The sequence below is a fragment of the Protomyctophum parallelum genome (genome assembly GCF_964188405.1).
Source record: "Protomyctophum parallelum genome assembly, chromosome: 4".
Classification (NCBI taxonomy): Eukaryota; Metazoa; Chordata; class Actinopteri; order Myctophiformes; family Myctophidae; genus Protomyctophum; species Protomyctophum parallelum.
The window spans coordinates 25,953,418-25,974,427 of record NC_139700.1 but is presented as its reverse complement, the minus strand read 5'-3'; the positions used below and the strand labels follow the sequence as shown (position 1 = coordinate 25,974,427).

Genomic DNA, 21,010 nt, shown 5'->3' with positions numbered 1-21,010 from the left:
TTTATGGTGCAGTGATTTAAAAATGTCCCGGACCATCAAATTAGAAAAGTATGTTGATATGGCAAGCCTATATCATAACTAAAGGCGCAATTCTGGAGAACAAGTATACAGCATGATGATGATGTATGATGTCTATGATGCGTCACAGGCACATCATAAAAGGTTTATCCAGAATAGTCAGGCAATTACTAGTCTACAACAAGCTCTCTGCTGATTCTAATTCCTTTAAACACCCAAACTATTCTGGGCATAGTAGGCGAATATTCTGTGAAAATACTCAAATATTTAGCCCAAATTTAAGTTTTGCAAGCTCACAACACCTCACAAAGTGTTTCCGCAAGATGCAAAAACAATTAAACAAGAATAGACAATAACATGACCTCCCACAGAGTTACCATACTATTATGTGCATACCCAATATGTGCATATACTCAATGTATAGCAGATTACAAACTGTAAGGTAAAGCCCCTTGACGAACATCACCGGCACACAGAGAAAAAACTGGTATGTTCTTTTTCATTAATGAGCGTCCCGGTGGCCCCCTGCATTGGAGTATGTTTTGTATGGCGTCCATACTAAAACTTTCGTGCCGACCCCTCTTTTCCCACCCTTCTCCTTCTCTCGCCCCTGTCAATCAGAGGTCCTGATTGAGCCTAGATGGATGGCAAGCAGTCAGTCATCAAGCCCTGAAAGTGAGGCCTCTTTCGCTCCCTCTTCCTCCCTCTTTGACGACCCCCTGGCCCCAACAAGCTCCCTCCTTCTCTAAAGCAGTGGTTCTCAAACAGTTTCAAGTCAAGGACCGCCAACTTGATATGTATTAGGCCGTGGAAGATTTGCCAATTTGTCAACATTTTGTTAACATTTTTTAAAACTCTATAAGCTCATTTTACTGGCGACCCCCTCAATACCTCTGAAGGACCCCTGGTGATCCTTGGACCCCACGTTGAGAACCAGTGCTCTACAGAGCATCGCTGCACTCTCCGTCTCACTGTCTTTCTCTAGATGGAGTAGTTTTGTTTCAGTCTTTATCTGTGGAAGTGACGATGTGTTGGGGAGTCAGATCTTCGGTCAGCATATATGTATAAAGTATACGGTAAAGATTGGGTGTTCGAATGCTCAGCCCAGAGGCCCCATATTGCTCGGGCCGGGAAGGGGTGGGTGCGGGTCATGATTCTGTAAGGGAAGGCTCCTCTGACCCCAGAGGGGAAGGTCTAGTATCGTAAAAAGGTCTCTGATTTAGTTTTAACAGGCCTCTGCATACGCCCTTTAAGTGGCTGATGAATAAACATGAGGACACAAAATTGGGGCGGGGACCGCGGTGGGGTGTGGTGGCGGAGTTTGGGGGCCGAGAGGGGCCCCAGTGTGTATGGATGCATGGGTGGGGTGGGGTGTGAGCAGAGCTGATGTGCTCCCTTTCTTCCCAGCAGGGCTGCATCTCGTTTAATTGGAGCACTTGTGGCACCATTACCTCCTTTACTCAAACACGTTACTGATGACAAAGGGAAACAGCGCTAAGCCTGCCTTTGTTAGTGAGAAGAAAGATGAGGAGATGGATTCCTCACCGCTACTCATGTGTGGGAATCGTCCACGCTCCCACCATGAGCCGCTCCCCCAGCCAATCAAACGCTGCGGCTGGGAAAACTGAATACAGAGAATATGGAAATTGCGTGTTGGCATTATCCAGTGTGCGTCAACAGTTCGACAGCCTGGGCAGTGGTAGAGTTTGGGTGTAGGGCAGGCTATGTACAGTAGAAATAAACTGCATGATGAAATGACATGGTCAAAGTAAAAATAACATTGATTCATCCTACACACACACACACACACACACACACACACACACACACACACACACACACACACACACACACACACACACACACACACACACACACACACACACACACACAATAGTATTATTTTTAATTGTCTTCAAACGTGTACTTTTTCCTTTGTCTCTGGAAGCATGCTACCATACCTGTACAGCCCTGCCAGTGACCTCGCTCTTTGCTTAACCTTTGACAATGAGGTCACCATGATGAAGCTTGTCTCCAGTTTGTTTCTGGTCACTCTAGTGTCCCAAGAGACCCTTAGGGTGTGACCTTTGCCCTTAGTCTGCCGTCTCTGGAGAGTGTGTGAGGTCAATACATGGGTCGTTTGGGGCAAAGTCCTTAAACCAGTGGTTCTCAAAGTGGGGTCCGGGGACCACCAGGGGTCCCCATCAAAATCGGGTTCAGAACGTTTAACCAGACATTCATCAGTTATTTTAAAATAACCGATCTACAAGCTCAATATGCATCGCGATTCGCGAATCTCGCGATGCAATGGGTTGTGCAGAGCCTTTAGATGTGCTATTTTAACATATTGAACATTTTTGAGAAACAACACAGATCTTGCGTGCGGGTCCCTGGCACAAGATATTGGTATATGGGGGTCCACGGCCAAATAAATATCAATTTGGGGATCCTTGACATGAAAATGTTTGAGAAACAAGACGTTAAACGATGTATCCTGACTTCTGTGTGTCAATCTAACTCGGATATGGACGTAATGATACGTTAACAATATGGATTTTACTGAGTATTCCTCGTGATTATGGTACATTTTGTTTAAACACATTGATGAACAAAAACAGGGACTGAATCCAATTCACATAATGAACATCACAACACAAAGAAGTAATTGAATTATATTACAAGCAATTGAATTATCCAGCTTTCTCTTCAATACAACGATGATGGAAATACACTGCTGTCAATACAGAACAATCAATACAATTATTAATAATGTGGGAGGGTTGTGGGCCGGTGGTACGTGTATTTTGTGAAAATTTGAAAATAAAAACAAAATATTAAAAAATATACAATTATTAATACAGAAAATGTAATATATTTGTATTATTAAATTGTTTGATTAAGTATATGATGTTGTAAATCTTACATAAAATGGTTCTGTTTGTTCCATTGATGTATTCATATTCCATGACATCACAGTAAGTGTTAATGTAAAGGTTATCCATTAAGCAATCAGCACACATAAAATTACAATTTCACAGCACTTTTGTTTCTAAATATTTATAACACAACTATTTAAATATACAAGAGACCAGAGATCCATTAAATGCAGACAATTCTCTTACAGTGCAGTTTGGATCAAATTGATCCAAATGTAATAGATCAAACATGTAAGTAATAAACGCCCTGACAACAGGCCAAAAGAATGCTGTTCATGACATGATGGGAATCAAATAAATGACACATATCTTTCCCTATTACATAGCCTACCTGTTAGCAAAGCACTACTAAAAAAAGAAGAAAAAACTATTAGCCTATGAATAAGGCACCATGGTCCTATCTTAATGACATTAAGATATAAATTAAACCTGAGGATTTTATGTATACCTATCAGGACAGTATATTATACTGTCCTGATAGGTATACATAAAATCCTCAGGTTTAATTTATACATTTTGTAAGAGTGTACAAGCAAATGTGTACACTCTTACAAAATTAGGAAGTGTTTTTTTATTGCTACGTATAAATTGTCTGAGCTTTTTAATAAAATATCCATCATCATGCATGGTGTGTCCAACAGGTGTAGCCTACTAACTAAAGAATGTCCAGCAGGATAAAGGTCACAGTAGTAACCACCATGGTGTCCTAAAATATGTAATCACCCCCTCAAATAATAATAATTATTATTATTATTATTATATTATTATAAACGTTTTTTATGAATGTTGGCTACAAGCTCATAACTCGTAGCAATGCATTGTGAGGTTGTAGATCTGCTATTTTCTAATATCTAAAGTATACAGGCCTATAACATATAGGGTTTAATTACAAGAAGGCTGCAGTTAGTTCTCCACAGTGAAATTTGACTCCGCTCTGCAAAAAAATTAAACATAATGTTATAGCACAATGAAACTGCCAAACTGGTCATGATACACTAAATATATTTTGCTTTAAAAATCATAAATAGTCTAAAGCCAGTTTCAGTCACACAATAAAACAAATATTGTCTATTCTCCTGCTCTTCAACCCAATACAAGTGTATATATGCTTTTAGGATTTTTTTGTAGCCTGGGTAAATTACATCGAAAATAAATGTGTAAATTCCCTTTCACAACAAAACCTTGCAGGCCCGTTTAATTTTCATTCCCAAATACACAATGCTAAGTAGCCTACACAACAAGGTCACTTTGAGACGTGCCACATTATACCGGTATATGTGTGGGAGCGACACAACAAAACCCCTATCAACAAACAGCACACGTGACACAGAGCGTGGCCACCGTCATTCCATAATAAACAAACTGTGACAGGGCCAGCAGTGGTAACAATGGTTTCCATGTGTCCCGCACACTCATATCTGAAGTCCATTCATTCACACTGTATTCAATCAATGTACTCTCCAGTGAAAGAAAAGACATGAATTGCAATGAGCCACACGTGATTATTGCTAAATGATGACCTGCTGCCACCGTGAGGACGTTTTATGCACTGCGCTATTAAGTGAACAAAGACATCCATGGATCATGTGTGTTAAAATCAGAGCTAGAAGAGTTGCGATATTGAGGGGGCAGAAAACAGCACGGTCATGTGGGATATGTACTCGCGCGAGCCCATAGACTCCAATGCATTCCGTAAACTTCCGGTTGTCCCTATTTGAAGCCTTCCATATAAGTCTATGTAGAAGAGCCGCCATTGGACTGACCCCATGAAGTGAACAGAGTTTGCGTAACTCTGTCTCTATACTCTATGGCTCTGGTTAAAACTATTGTCCTACTATTAGTAGCACAGATTGGCAACACTTACATGTCCTTGTTCATGTTCACCATATGGTTATTGTATTCCAGGATGGGGGGTGGAATGGTCTCTTCATCGTCAGGAAGCTGTGGACAATAAAATAAAATAGGCCTATCCATCACTATTCAGAGAAAAAAAATAAACACCACATTATAGGCTATATATATATATATATATATATATATATATATATATATATATATATATAAACTAATAGAACATGTTGCTAGCATTATATTAGTAGCCTATAAAAACATCTGTCATGACAGATAAGTAAACCGAAGAGCCGCTTTTCTGCATGTAAACAGTGGTGGCAGACTTTAGATTTCAGAATAAGAACATCTTTGGCAGATTTCTGTTTTTATGTGGTCAGAATCTGGGTTCTGTTTCAGAATCCTATAGAAATAATGAATAGAAGATGAATATGGTCATCTAATAAGCATACTGGAATGTTGAGAATGATGTGATGCTTTGCTATTTGAATAGCAAAGTCTCTCACCTCCCAGTAAGGCTCATCATCAAAGCAATTGTCATCAGCTACATCTCCCCAGATCGGCATTCTGAGGATGCAACCTGAGGAAAATAGAAAGACTTCATATGCAAAATATACAAAATATGAATTAGCATATAGTATAGACCCCTGGGGGAGTCTGTCAATAAGTTTACACACACACACACACACACACACACACACACACACACACACACACACACACACACACACACACACACACACCTTTACGGGAGTAGCTAACTACAGACCGGCCAGTATAGTGTTCCTTACCAACAAATATGCCTCCACCAACCCCGAAGCAGATGGCCACACAGAGAGCCGCAGCCTGGTAGCCACCCTGTGTTGTTGGCACCACGTTTTTCCAAGCTCCCTCGAAGTCAAAGGTGTTGACCAACCTTCAAAACAAAATGTTGGACGAGCCGCTCATCGATCAATTTGACCATGCATGCAATTAATCAGTTATCACACGACTCTGAACACTGCAACTAGCTGTGAGTACTCACCCTTCATGGCCATAGACGGCCTCAGTGGCACCCGCAGCAGTGATGGCACCCACAATGCCACCTATTACACCTGGCATGGCGTGGAGGTTATGAATCCCACACGTGTCCTGGATCTTCAAATACTTCTCCATAAACGGCTGCGGGGGAAGAAAGTCCAGTCAGTGGTGTTCGGCCACACTTTCTATGTGTACGCTGTTTATGTTACGATTGAGAAATCTTTAGCTACAAATAATTTTAATTAACATGCCGAAGTCTATATTCTAAATGTTACAGACAGACAGACAGACAGACATTGCAGAGAGTAGGGATGATCAATTTCACAAGTCAAAAGGGGGAGATGAGGGCTGAACTAACCGATAGATTATAACATATTATACACAAAGAGATAAATGCTTAACTACCGTGATATAAATGTATCCCAGTGTGGAAATGATGCCACAGCAGAAGCCTACGATCAGAGAGCCGTAGGGCATCAGCATGAACTCCGCTGCGGTGCCGACCGCAACCCCTCCAGCCAGCGTGGAGTTCTGGATGTGAACCTGAGCAGAGGTGGCAAGAAATGTGAGAGGCTCCTTAAAGCACTTGAACCCCAGCATCCATATAGACTAGACTAGAGGGTATGAGCGTGACAGCAACATCATCATCATACCCAGAGGTTATGTGCGAACGCCTACTCAGTGGCAAAAAACTACTTTCTGGCCTTGACAGCCCATACATCCAAACAGAAATGTCCTATCTGATTGCATTAAATGTTAAACTCACTTTGCCACTCGATTTGACATTCACTTTATTTATGTGCATACCCTCTATTCTGGGGGGAACATTATAGCCCAAAAACTGCAGATTTACAAGCTCACATGAGCTTGTTTGTAGATGAGCTATTGGTGGCAAAGATATTTGGTGTGTAGACGGAAAGAAAAGCAAATAACTCAGGCTCAGTTAATTAGGTCTAGAGTGTTTACTATAACAATACATTTACCAGTTAATGTACATTTTGGAACTAAATCTGTCAAATAATTGAGTAAAAAAAGTACAATATTTGACTGAGGTGTTATGGAGTAAACATATAAAGTAAAAATCACACACGTGTGAACTGAGTGGTGCAATTCCCCCCCCCCCCCCCCCCCCCCCCCTCTCTCTCTCTCTCTCTCTCTCTCTCACTCTCTCTCATTAGAGTCACTACCCCTCTCACTGTTTCTGGCGCCCCCTACTGCTATTATTAAGTCACATACTCATGCTCACACAGACACACAAACAAGTACGAGACAGACACACACACAGACAAGTACGAGGACATTGCAAGCTGGTTGTACCACTCAAAAAAAACTAAAAGAAGGAGAGAGAGAGAGAGAGAGAGAAATACTCAACAAAAGTACCAAAGACTGTGAGATGGAGGAGGACTGATTTAAGCAGTCACACCTGGCCTGAGTCAAACTAGAACTGGACTCAGAGCTGGGTGTGGTTGCGCACCTGTTGTGCATGGACTTGAACAAGGCACAAACAGTCATCTCCACAAACACTCAAGAGAGAGCCTCTCTCCGGACAGTGGAGAGCCATCTGCTTTCCTGTGTAAAGTAATATTATTGTGAATTATTCCCTGAACTGAGAGGAATAAACTAGCCTACTTAAGAAAGCTGCCCTGTGTTGTGTCCTTCCATGCCCTGGGTGGTGACTAATCGGTCACATTTGGCGCCTGAACAGGGACTTGAACCCTGGACTCTGGAGGTGCAGCAGAACACCACCACCATTCAGCAGCATCAGTTTCAGGCATAGCTTGCTATTGGCGCCTGCAACAGGTGGAAGGACACAACACAGGGCAGCTTCCTTAGTTTTGCAGCTTTATGTGCAGGGAATAATATACAATATTATTACTTTACACAGGAAAGCAGATGGCTCTCCACTGTCTGGACAGATCGAGGCTCTCTCTTGAGTGTTTGTGGAGATGACTGATTTATGCTGTTGTGCCTTGATCAAGTCCATGCACAACAGGTGCGCAGCCACACCCAGCTCTGAGTCCAGTTCTAGTTTGACTCAGGCCAGGTGTGACTGCTTAAATCAGTCCTCCTCCATCTCACAGACCTGTACTCAAGTACCCGAGTAAATGTACTTGTACGTATTTTCCACCCATGCAAAATGTAAATGCATAATTCTACAGTGCAGTACTACCATGTCTAGCTTGCCGTGCTTCTGGAAGAGGCTGGAGATGGCAACGGTGGTGAGCACGGTCGAGGCTAAGGCCAGGTAGGTGTTGATGGCTGCTCTGTGCTGGCCGTCACCATGGTCTGTGATGGCTGAGTTGAAGCTGGGCCAGAACATCCACAGGAACAGGGTTCCTACGCACCAACACACAGTGGGATGGGATGCTATGATTGGAGGCCTTCCTGAACATTGCTTAACACTCAATACTTAAGCCTATAGGCTATTATACTTTACACGTATACGTGTATACGTTTGATGGCGTTGCACACAAAAATAGCCAATATGCAAGCTTACTGATCTGCTATTGCTGTTAATAGATTTTTGAATCACTATTGCATATAAAAATAGGGACGACATGTTGAAGATGGTTAATATACCAGCCTCTTTGACACATTTCTTTGTCACTCTAACTTTGATAGGACTTTTTTCTTTTTAATACATATCTTTTTCTGTTATTGAGAGATATCCTATCCATGATTGTTATTGAAGTTGGATGTCTCTCAGTCTCAAAATATTCTTAAACACCTCAAAGTCACACAAAATGCTATTCTGATGTTCCAAGCTGCATTGCATTACTGGTGTGCCGTGAGGAGGTAAAAACACTTGATGTCCTGCGGATTCTAATTGTCGCGTTTATTCCGGGTGGTGGGCTCATTATAATATTAAGTGCCGACCCAGCTTATATATGTAATGTAACTGCATGTTGTGTTGTATATGTATAGATGTTAGTGTTACTAAGGAAGTTCACTACCTATACAGAAATACTCTGTGTTATATAAGAACAGAAATCCTCTTATCAACCAATTACAGTATCTCAGGGATGTAGATATTAATACAGTAAATTGGGGGTAAAATGTGTTATACCAACTACTACTAGGAGGAATGCTTAGTACGCATACTAGTGGGACACAAGTCAATAATTGATGACAATAGCATGAGGAAGGAAGTATCAGATGTCGAGAGGCATGCTTTCACAGAGATAATGCAGAATGTGCGTGGCCCTTCCAGTTCATTCTAAAGCAATGTAGTGAACAGGAGACATGGCGTTTGCTTTATTACCTAATGGCTAATACCACTAACGCGACTAAAGTCGCGACCTCTGAATCTTGTGCTATTGATTAAAGAACATTTAGTTGTGGAAGCTATTTGAACTATATCTAAACACGGGCCAGACAAAGCAAATAAGGCTTTTACTGTACACAAGTTTAGTAGAAGTGTGTTTGTACGTGTGTGAGTGTGTTATGTTATTAATAAGTAAATGTTTGGGAGCCTTATTACAACTTGGAGGAAGTGTGTGTTCGAGTAATATAACGGTGTGTGTTTAAATCACAAATTTACCCATACCTGTTTGTTACACCCCCATACGGAGGGTTGAATCAATAGTTGAACAAAGTTATGAAACAGCAAAGTTTAATTATATCCGTACACTAATAGTGAGAGTAAGATAAGATAATGTATAAACCAGGCCCACCTATCATAGCGAAGACATCCGAGTGATAAACGGAGCCCTGCAGACGACTGCTCTGGTCGAGGTTGGGCCGGTAGAGCATCCACGAGATGGACAGTCCATAATAACCCCCAAATGTGTGGATCACCATGGAGCCTCCAGCATCTCTGGCCTATAAGAGGGTCATTACAAATCACCAACCATAACATAATTACATACTAATTAATCATGATTAACTATGTCCAAAATATGCCATGTTTTGTTGTGGGAACCGAAAAAAATAAGTGACTATCTAGCTCTCGCTCTCTCTGTGTCTCTTTGTTTCTCACCCGGTTTTCGTGCTACGTGATTTGAGCCGCTGCCTATGCACATTGTGCAGCCTGTTTATGGCAACCGCCTTGTGTTCCCATCCAGATAGGGCTAGTTCATTTCAACACAGAATTCTACTGCACGTGCACTCAAAACTATGATATGAAATGAATAACATGGTTCCACACAATCTCACATGTATGAGCGTGATGATGATGAACTCCTCCACGGCAAACAAGGTGATCCCAAACAGAGTGAGCACCAGCAGCTGCACCGGGCTGACCTTACCCAGCACGGCACCATAGGCTATTAGACAGCCTGCCACACAGAAGTCTGCGTTGATCAGGCTGAGAGCAAGACACAAAGACTAGTCAATGGGTTATATGCACACAGAATTACTCTTCCTACTTCCGGGCCCTTTGCCAACTTCCTTCACAGGTATTTCCGATGATATTGATTAAGCCTCTGTTCCATTTAGTGTGCAGTAGTTCAATAACGTTTTAATTTCAAGGACAAGGACCCCCATAACTAAGTTACACACACCCATACAGGGCCATTTGGAACCCACTCAAGGACACTTTGAGAACCAATGGTGTAGCACAGCGTTTCCAGTGAGCCAACATGAACAATATCAGCACCCTGACTCTGTTTGACCAGAATGGAACAAACACCTGTGAAGAAAGTAGAGAAGGGGCCCAAGTTCTTTCCAAAATGGCGTGTGTGCATAGTCAATTCCACACTAAAGTTCACAGAGGTAGTCACAGAAACATACTCACTTTCTTTTCAAGTGTAACACTGAGACCCCGCAGACACAGCCGCGCACGTTCTCGGCTGCGCACAGCTTCAAAACAGGGTTTTTAGACAGCTGGTGGATGGAAAAGAAGCTCCACCTCCGCGGCTGACTGACGCGGAGGAGAGCGTTTCCGGGAATCTGTCCGTCGCGTCAGTCAGCCGTGGAGGTGGAGCTTCTTTTCCATCCACCAGCTGTCTAAAAACCCGGTTTTGAAGCTGTGCGCAGCCGAGAATGTGCGCGGCTGTGCGCAAAGGTCTGCCTGCGGGGAGAGCATGTTAAATGTTAAATGTAACCATATTTTATTTGTACACTCTGAGAGTTAAAAAAATAAAATGTCAGTGTATACGTGAGTGTTGAGCAAACTGTTGTTACTTGTTCTGTCACTATAATATATGTGCATTTTTTTAATCTATCGTGTTCTGTCAGACATTCTGTCACGACAACTATTGTTATGTTGGTGTCAGTCTCTCTCTCTCTCTCTCTCTCTCTCTCTCTCTCTCTCTCTCTTTGCCTTTGCCTTATACCCAGTTATTTTTTATTTGATTTATTGCAGTAAGTATACTGTGTGCCTGCAGGGAGTATCTAATGTGGGATACTGTCTGACAGGTTTCTCCACTTTTTCCTCCAACCCAAGATATTTCTTGTTTATATTGAAACTGTGAAGATGGAGGCAGGAGACAATGCAATTGTAAATACTGTCATATCGTGGCTGTAATCTGGTTGTAAGCACAAATATTCTAAATGTTGTGCCCTTGTCCATATATATATGTCCAATATAACCTTGAATCTCTAGCTTTTATTCAGAGGAATTTTACCTTTTGAATAATTAATTTGTAAGTAATTGATTTGGTTTGAATCAGTACTTCTTTTTTTAAATAACTCTCTTTATACAGTAAGTGTACCATTGCTTCTCAAACAGGCAGCTAACAGAATCAGTGAATAGTTACAGTATGGGCATAGTTTTATACACAGTAAAAATTACACCTGTGTGAAGTGAGGGGCGCTAATATATTAAAGTCTAACTCATGTTGATTAGGTGATGTAATGGTGATGTAAAACAAACGGTGCCAACACAAACATTAAATGCCATTAACAATAAAGAGACAATATGATGTAATGAGTTACAAAATGACGTAAGTTTTCCCTTCATTGTCAATGGCGTTTATAAAAACAAACATTGAACTAAAGACAAACATTAAACCTGTATAGGGGCTAGCGCCCCTCAGAAACATAAGTGTGTTTACCTTTCAACTCCGATCTTGATCTTTCCGTCAGTCCAGTCCAGGGAGTGGAACCAGCCCTGCATCAGCAGTGCCCACTGGAGGCCGAAGGCTGCGATGAGGAAGTTGAAACCAACCGCACCGAAACTATACCGCTTCAGAAAGGTCATCAGGAAGCCAAATCCCACGAATATCATCACGTGCACGTCCTGGAAACCTGGCGATGAGGAGGAGGGATGGGAGGGAGGAGCAGTACAGTACAGAGGAGCAGTCAGGAACACCAAGCAGATAGAGATGGAATAGAGGATGAAAAGAAAGATGTATTATGAAATGATGAAAAGCTAGGTTGGCAAGGTAAAGGGACACTGTGCTGATCAATGCATTTCTGCGTAAGGGATAAACAGTAGGCTACATGAACTTTTAACACCAAATGTATGTGGCCTATACCTTGACCCAGTTAAACCCTTGTTGACTATTCACACTTTCTACAGTGAGTACAGCTGATTGTTATTATGAATGTGTTTCAATTCATTTTTTTAATACAATTCTATTTCATTTTACAAATCTCCACGGTGCATCTTGGCATCTGGCCAAGAGGGTGGGAAGCCGGGCGGAGTGGCTGATCTCTGCTGTTGAACTATACTGTATAGTTACTAGTTAGCACAGGTTAGTCAAGGCGTTGGTTGAACCGTGAAGCCTTTACGCATGCAATGAAGCCATCCTCACTGTCAGGTGAAAATAGGTGGCTAGGGGCTCCATGTGAATCACAGGAGACACGTGTTTGTCTACCAGGGGTGGAACTGGAAAGTATACTCAAGTACTTAAGTACAATTTTGAGGTATTTGTTTTACTTTGTTCAGTATTTGCAAATTTCAATACTTTTAGGCCTACTTCTACTCCACTACATCTAAGAGACAAATATTGTACTTTTACTCTATATAACACTTTAATTATATGAAAACATTAGTTGCTAGTTAGTTTGTAGATTTTGATTATTATTACAAAACACTAGCAAAGAAAGAAAAAGGGAAGAAGAAAGAAAATAGCAGATCTCCAAGCTCACAATGTGTTGCTTTGTGACGCATTGTGAGCTTTTTCCCCCAAAACATATTTTTATACATTTTGAACTCGTGAAATTGGACATTTGAGTACTTTTACTTTTGGTACTTTTAAGTAAGCTATATTTTGATGCTGATACTTTTATTTTGAATACAGGACAGAGTATATCTACATAGCAGTATTGATACGTTTACTTAAGTAAAACATGTGAGTACTTCTTCCATCACTGTCATCTACACACTCTCCCACATTACCAACGTTACGGGTCAGCAGCAACAGGAACTACAAATGTCCCCACACGTGTGTAGTACACACGTGTGGGGACATTTGAGAGTTGGCATAATGACCAACAATGGGTATCAGGGAACAAAACAACATACTTATTTTATGTCATTGTGTTTTTTTATTGTGTAAAATTATATGTGAAGCACATCAGGGTGCATCAAATGTGAATGTACACAATTGTGCATAGAAGAGAAAGGCCAATGGAATCATGGAGGTGAGGAAGGGGACATGCGGGGGAATGCATCAACGTGACCAAAGGACACAACGCATTTATTTACGGTGCGTTCTACAAGAGCGTGTTCAAGTTCAAGTTCAACTGTGGCAACAATGCTACTGACAGATGAACGTGACTGTTGTACACACTGTAAACTCCTCAGTGTTCATTTAACTCAGAGTGTGTGAATCCGTGTATCCAATGTATTTTTACATTCTCTGAGTTACAAATAGAAAAGTATTATTTTATTTTCATTCTAGAAAGTTGGGTTGACTTGACACTCCTATTTGTTAAAGCAAGAATAAATATTTGTCATGGGCTCAACAGTTTGGCATAAATAGTAAAAGCTCTGTTGATTCAAACCTGAGAGTAGGCCTATATACAAATTGAACCAAATGGACCCATACTATCAATACTATGGATTTTACTGTGTAAGGTACAGCAAACCGCCCATCACTAGAACACATTCCTGAGGAATTTGATTTACGTATAATATCCAGCACACACCACCACCATCAGTACATCACCAAGCACCAGCATAAACTAGCCACTATCATTTACAACAGCCAACAGGTAAACATCATGATACCCATAATAACTGTCTGGAACAACGCTGACTACAACAGATTTCCATTACATTGTGAAACATTAGAGGCTGAATACCAAAAATGGCATATTAGCCAGGCTAAGTTTCTTGAGCCGAGCCCACTCAGCCCAGACTGTCAACGTATAAATTGTGGGAGGGACTGCAATAATGTACCTCTTGGAAGTCATACAAAGTACATTAAATGTGATCCCATGCCCTTGTCATGAAGATGTGTTGGTTTGCTCTGCACAATAACTGAAAAACTAGTTCATTTAGTTCATTTATCAGCCATCCAACACCTCTGCAGAGATGGGCTGTTGTGATGGCTTGACATTTGACACTGCAGGTTTTGGGGGTACACTCATTCAGTTCAACCACACCCACACACCTATACACGCACACACATTCTGTATCGGGTTAGATGATGCACTATAATGTATCATCTTCGAGAGCATTTGGAAACATCATCAAGATTTTTGATCTATAAACATATTAATAAGCGTTAACATGGATACACGTATGGTAGACCATGATACAATGGGAATTCATTATAAAGGAGTTCAACCTCAAGGGAACAGTGCACCTGTGGCTGTCCGATCTTTATCATTCCTGCTGGGAATAATATAATCTGCTGGCACATTTTCAGGTACTGTGTGTTTATTTTTTTTGTGCAGCAATGCAATACTAAAATTATATTAAATAATTATGTATTTATTGGTGAATAATGCCCTAGGCCTAGAACAAATTATAGATTTACAAGTATATTCCTATATAAAAGTAAATACAAAGCATTTGTGGTTAAGTAATTATATATAATTAAAGATAATTGATTTACCAATCAGTTTGTGAAACAGAACCATAAAACAAGAAAGGGGAAAATAAAAGAGAGCTGGTCAACTTACTTGGATATCTGAAATAGAAGTCATTCTCAATGTCACTTGATATATTTTCATGATGTCTGTGCTCTATCCAGTGCGTGTCGGCTTCCTCATCATAACGGATAAAAACACCAAACAAGATGATCATGGAAATTTGCCACACAAAGCAAACCGGAGGGAGACTCATTCGAAGATTGGGGTTTTTTGGACGGTCACAAAATTCCCTGAAGCTCTGAACACATCCCATGTTGGATGTTGTTATTAAAATAAAGACAGGAGGGTCCAGGCAGGGGACAGTAAGCTCTATGTGCTATGAAAGGTAAATAAAGACAGGAGGGTCCAGGCAGGGGACAGTTATGAAAGGTGACAGAAGCTTTCAAAGGCTGTGAGCATCCCAGACATACTGTACTATAGGTGAGGCTGTGGGGGTGTGTCTGTTGGGAATAACATCAGGAGTCAGGACACTCCCACTCTGAGGTGCCTCCACCACGGGACATTCTTGTATTTCTGTATGATTATTATCTCTGCCAGGCCGCCATGCAGGCTGGGAGGCAGAGTGTGTGTGTGTGTGTGTGTGTGTGTGTGTGTGTGTGTGTCCTGTCCTCTGCCGCCTCTTCTCTCACACCAACTAACTTCATGTCCTCTTTCACTACATCCATAAATCTTCTCTTTGGTCTTCCTCTAGGTAGGGAGTCTAGGCCACGTACCTGCCTGGCAGTTCCAACCTCAACATCCTTCTATACCGATATACTATCCCTCCTCTGTGTCCAAACCATCTCAGTCTGGCCTCTCTGGCTTTATCTCCAAAACTCAAATCAGTCATATGGTTGCACTATACCAAATGTTGAATTTTGCCATAGGTCGTACGATAAAAAAAATGATGATGCAACTCAACCATTTCCACAGAACTAGGATTAATGCCTTGTCACATTTTATTCAATACACACATTGTGTAGGCCAAGATACTCCCACAGACTTTTGTCCAAAATTCACACAAATCGGTAAACGTGATCTCTGGAGTGGAGTTTGCAGGTGGGGCCTATTTAACTTTTTTTTAGTACAGAGCTATGTGTGTCCCTGGGTCCGTCCCTGGCTGCCTGCCTGGGTCCGTCCGAGTCTGGTCCGAGCACTATAACTCTCCATTTCAGACGTGGGCGGCTCGCCGGAACCGGGCCGGCCCCCTGGGCACGTTCCTGGGGGTCTGAATGTTCCGGAGACCCCCCTCACTTCACACGGGTGTGATTTTTATATTGTGAATCAGTGTCTGCTCTAACCCAAATTTGAATCACAATATTGCATAAAGTCAGAACTTTATTAGACTAGACAAGATGGCGTACCTGTGCACAGCATGACCACAGCAGCTTTGCTCTCCCAGAAGCAGTGTTTTATGTTGGTTTTCTCTGCTTGTCTGTCGGTTAGAGACCCGACATATAACCAGCAAAACTTTCTAAAGATTGGAACATTATGTGGTGAATTGGATTTAATCATGAACCATAAACACAACCGAAGGACATCCAGCCAGGTGTCAGTTGATTAGGAAACTAACTACTCACCCTGATGAAGTTTTTATTGCTAAAGGAGATCATGTGTACAACAATGGTTATATAAAGTCTCCACCCTCGCCACTTATGTCACTTATATCAATCCGGCCATATGGGCCGTCCAAAATTGAGAAGCCTCTACAGAGCACACCTCCAAAATAACTTTCACTTCTGCCCATAGGGGCACCACAAATGCATAAAGTTGCACTGTATGTCACCCCATCTTCCTTGATGTCTGCAAACTATACAATTAACATAGACAGTCCTGCTAGGCAACCCAGCCTGTCAGAGATAGACAGTATGTGCTCGGACTCCTAGTGCATGTTTCATTTGCACTGACTAAAATAAAGACAATCTGTAACGCAATATTACCAATGTCGTCGTGTAGAGATTTGTTTTTACATCATCTTAGAACCATGGAAATAAAGGGGATAATATTTGAAGAGCTGGTCAACTTACTTGGATATCTGTAATAGAACTCATTCTCCATGTCACTTGATATATTGTTTTTATTTCTGTTCCTGCTCCAGCGTGTGTCAGTTTCTCCATCATAACGGATGAACAAGATGATCAAGATAGTTTGCCACACAAGAAAAACCAAAGGAAGACTGAGCCGAACGTTAGTGTTCTTTGGACGGTCACAACATTCCCTGAAGCTCTGAACACATCCCATGTTAGATGTTATAAAGTAATAAAGAAAGGAAGGGTCCAATGGATAGTATACGTTTTAAGAGACTCGCCGTGTCATGAGAAGGTGACAGAAGCTTTCACGGGCTGTGAGCATCTCAGGTAATTGGAAATGGTAAGGACACTCCCTCTCTGAGGTGCCTGCAAGGTCGTTTTGCTGGAAATCCATGCCTCAGCTTTTGATATCCCCCCTCTGATCACACATTTTTATGGCTGGTGGGGGATAGGATTTATCCTTGCTTCTGGTCAGACCAAATTAAATACATGCATTTCCGTTTGGGAAACATAGACTGTCTGAATGTTTGATAATATCACAATGTAACTATTTAATTCAAAGTGTCACATAAAATTTGCATTCATAAAATAATCTTATGCCAATATGAAAATAAGAAAAATAAATCCAATTCACTTCTAAAATGTGTTATGAAAACTGGTAAGTCTGGTTTAGTATTTGCAGATGAGCATACCTCAACACTTGAACTGACGGTTTCTGTATTTTTCAGTGATTGATTAGTTACAAGAGTTTTTAGGCATAACAGCTTATCTTCTCTCACAGACAAAACATATTTCAAAACCCCATAGGTTTTTTATTACCAATCTGACCTTTCATGTCATGCTGCTCTCGTAAAATCCCTCAAAATACAGAAGCAGACTGGCATGAGTGGCATCTCAGAATAAGAACAAACAAACTTCTTTACAACTACACAAACACAACTTACAAGCTTATCCGTATGAGTAGCAATATACTAAACATAGAATATAGACCCAGCATCTTTGATTATAGATTCTTTAGTCTGTAAATGGGTCAATAGACACTCTCTCTCCTACCATGCACTGAATTGATTCTGTCAAGAGTTATGTGTACATAATGTGTATCTGTCCGGGGCCCCCAAGGTACTGGAGAGATGCACAAAATTCACTCAAGCAATAAAGCTTCAACGCAACGGTACAATCTAATTAATAACATTCACAATATTTTACAGTTACTGTATTTATAATACACTTTGGTATGTGTATTAGCATGTCTATTAGCATGTGATTTTATTTATTCTATGCCCACGTTGCTATAATATTATTCTGCATTCAGATACAGGAAAACTACATTTCAATGGGACTGATAGCTAGGGCCTACAGTTTAGTAAATTGAATGTGTACGTGTAACCAATGGCAACTCATCATAGCAGATTTGAAAATGTAGCTTTCACCCCTAGGAACAATGACAACTATTGAGTAGTGTTGCAGCCATCATCTAAACACGTGTCCTGTCACCTGTGTATAGGCAGAATCCATGCTGTGCTCAGGTGTTGTCATGTAAAGTCAGTACAGTTTTACAAGGCTGAAAAGACACGCATGTTTGGTTTCCATCACTTTCTCAGAATTACACATTCATTCATGAATTAATTCTGTATGACTTGATAATTCTATGCTGATAATAATGATCTACAACTATATACCTGTATACCATTATGAGTGAGGTTAAATGCTTTGGGAAATTGTATTCATATTTAACCACATGAGCCCTAGCATCCCAATGCTGTGGTGAACAATTGGCGGAAATAGAAGAGCGCTCAAAACACAAAACAATGTCAAAACACAACAATGCACAGCACGTGCTCTTGCAATGTACAGTAAGTAAAGAATGTTGATCCTGGTTGCAATGTGCTACGTTTACTGCCTCTGGCACTGTACTGTAGTCAGTGTAGTTGTAGTATACATTTACATTTACCAAGGGAAAACAGAAACAAGTCATTATTGGCTACGTTTACATGTAGTATTAGTATTTAGTATAGTATATTAGTATTGACAGAGCATTCAGTAGTGGGCAGTGGAAGATCCCTGATGTCATCCATATATCCCATAATATGGAAATGCCCCCTTTTGAGCCCATAATATGGAACTGACTGATTTGTTTGCGCCTGATTAGCGTGACACTGGCCCCTCCTCCGTTAATATAATAATAATATAATAATAATATCCTAATTAATATAGGATATCATAACTGCACTGGGTGCTATAAAAAAGCAACGGGTCACCAGTAATCCACAATCAATCATCTACATTGCAAATAATGATAAGCTTTCATTGGATTTTAAATCCATAGAATTTGGTTAGTATCACTTTGAGTTGACTGGTAGTAACAGGGACGTGTGTGCCAAAAATGAGGTTGGGACATACATGACGTCATAGTGACCTTCACATCTGAGTGATCTGACCACCTATTTCTAATCAGTTCATCCTTGAGTCCAAGTGGCCAAATGTCCAATTAGACTGGACAACCCCAAAACATAATGCCTTTGGCATGGCTGTTTCAGCCTGTTTGGCCAACTATTAATTCTACTTCGGTAGGTCAGCTGAGCAGAAATGTTCTTTCACAGAAACATCCTGCTTAAGTTCACACTCATGCAGTTGTGCACATTCACACCTGGGAGATGCCCCAGTAACCCACAGCACATACAGCCTGCGGTGAGGTCACGTAGCAAATCAAAGGAAAGCAGATGCATGTGAGAGAGAGGAGCAAAGTCAACATCATAAAACCATTATTTGTCAAGAAACCCCCAAGATGAAAAATGTAATAATGGAGGCAGTAAAAGATGTGTATATGCGTGAATATCACTGCTCTGCCTTTCAGCTCACCAACATGTAGCCTCGTTAGAACGCATGAGCAGGTAGCAATGCTCATTGATCTTATTGCTTGGCTTGGCAAGGTTACCTTGGTGATGCCATTCTGGCAGATGATGTGTGAGTGCTGATGTATTTCAGATGGCACATAAGCCTTTGCCCTGGCAACCTTTTAAATTAATGATGGATATTTATTTGAAATTGATCAATACAGAATACCCATACAGTAAATCTGTACTGCTGGCCTGCTCTCTGTGCCTAAAAAAAAGGCAATTAAAAAACACGGTGAAGCAGATTTCTGCTTCTACGGGCATGGAACAAACTCCCACTGTACCTTCGACAGGCAGCCTCTGCAGACATTTTTAAAGCACAGCTCAAGACCTACTTCTACACTCTGGCTTTTAATTGATCTTTTATATTCCTTGTTATTCATGTCCTCACTGCATTGCTATGTTTTATGCCTTGCTTTTTTCTCCATTGCTCTGTAAAGCACTTTGAGCTGCATTTCATGTCATGAAAGGTGCTATACAAATAAAGTTTTATTATTATTATTACATCTGATTCCATTTTCTTCTGCTCTTTAAACCTATTTAAACGTATAGCTTATTTCCATCTGACTACCTATCTACCAGAAACATAAATACAGAATAATCTGCTCTGATCCAACATGCCATGTTGCTTAAACCATTTTATGATTGGGGTCCCCTAGGGCAGAGGTTCTCAGCCTGGGGGTCGTTTTTTTTTTTAATGGCTGGAAAATGGGAATTGAGAGTTTACATAGAACATGAATATGCATGAATAAACTTTCCTTAATGATAATATCTGGTTTCAGTAAATATATATGATGTATTTTCTCTATTACCAGTAAGACGCATGATTGCATGCCTGAGTGCATGCATCCACCTCATTGACGGAAGACCCCCCATGCCAAAGACTGGTGCTTTGGCATGGGGGTCAGATCAACATGGAACATATGAATTCTGTGCTGGCCATATAAGGAGCATGTTTTGAGTACAGGGTTTGATGAGGTCAGATCAACAATGTCAGAACAGGTCAGCTCCAGCCTCCATACAGTATATGGAGATCTAAGGGTGGTCATTCTCTTGACTGTACAGGGTTTGATGAGGGCCCAGGTAGTGCCAGGCCTTAATTTTCGGACCCGTTGAGAACTCTAGTTTTCGCCTGCTGCCGGGCACGGCTGCACTAATAACTTTGGGCCAGGCCCGTCTAGAGTTTGAAATTTGAATAGACAGGTATAAGTCAAAAGGGAGACATCGAAGAGGAAGGATGGATGGGGAAGGATCAGCATATGGAATGTCAGAACAGGTTCTGACATATATCCATATA

At 41.1% G+C, this 21,010-nt stretch overlaps 1 protein-coding gene across 1 annotated transcript; it reads right to left on the bottom strand.

Annotated features, from left to right (window-relative positions):
• Positions 1-3,422: 3,422 nt before the first annotated feature.
• On the bottom strand, positions 3,423-15,108 carry rhcgb (Rh family, C glycoprotein b). The gene is made up of 11 exons (XM_083763422.1): positions 14,841-15,108; positions 11,819-12,011; positions 9,978-10,128; positions 9,497-9,644; positions 7,993-8,159; positions 6,228-6,365; positions 5,827-5,963; positions 5,594-5,718; positions 5,309-5,382; positions 4,819-4,895; positions 3,423-3,888 (listed from the first exon to the last, which is right to left on the bottom strand). Exons 1-11 carry the CDS (start codon positions 15,061-15,063, stop codon positions 3,858-3,860), a joined length of 1,464 nt encoding a protein of 487 aa, XP_083619548.1. The 5' UTR covers positions 15,064-15,108; the 3' UTR covers positions 3,423-3,857.
• Positions 15,109-21,010: the final 5,902 nt, after the last annotated feature.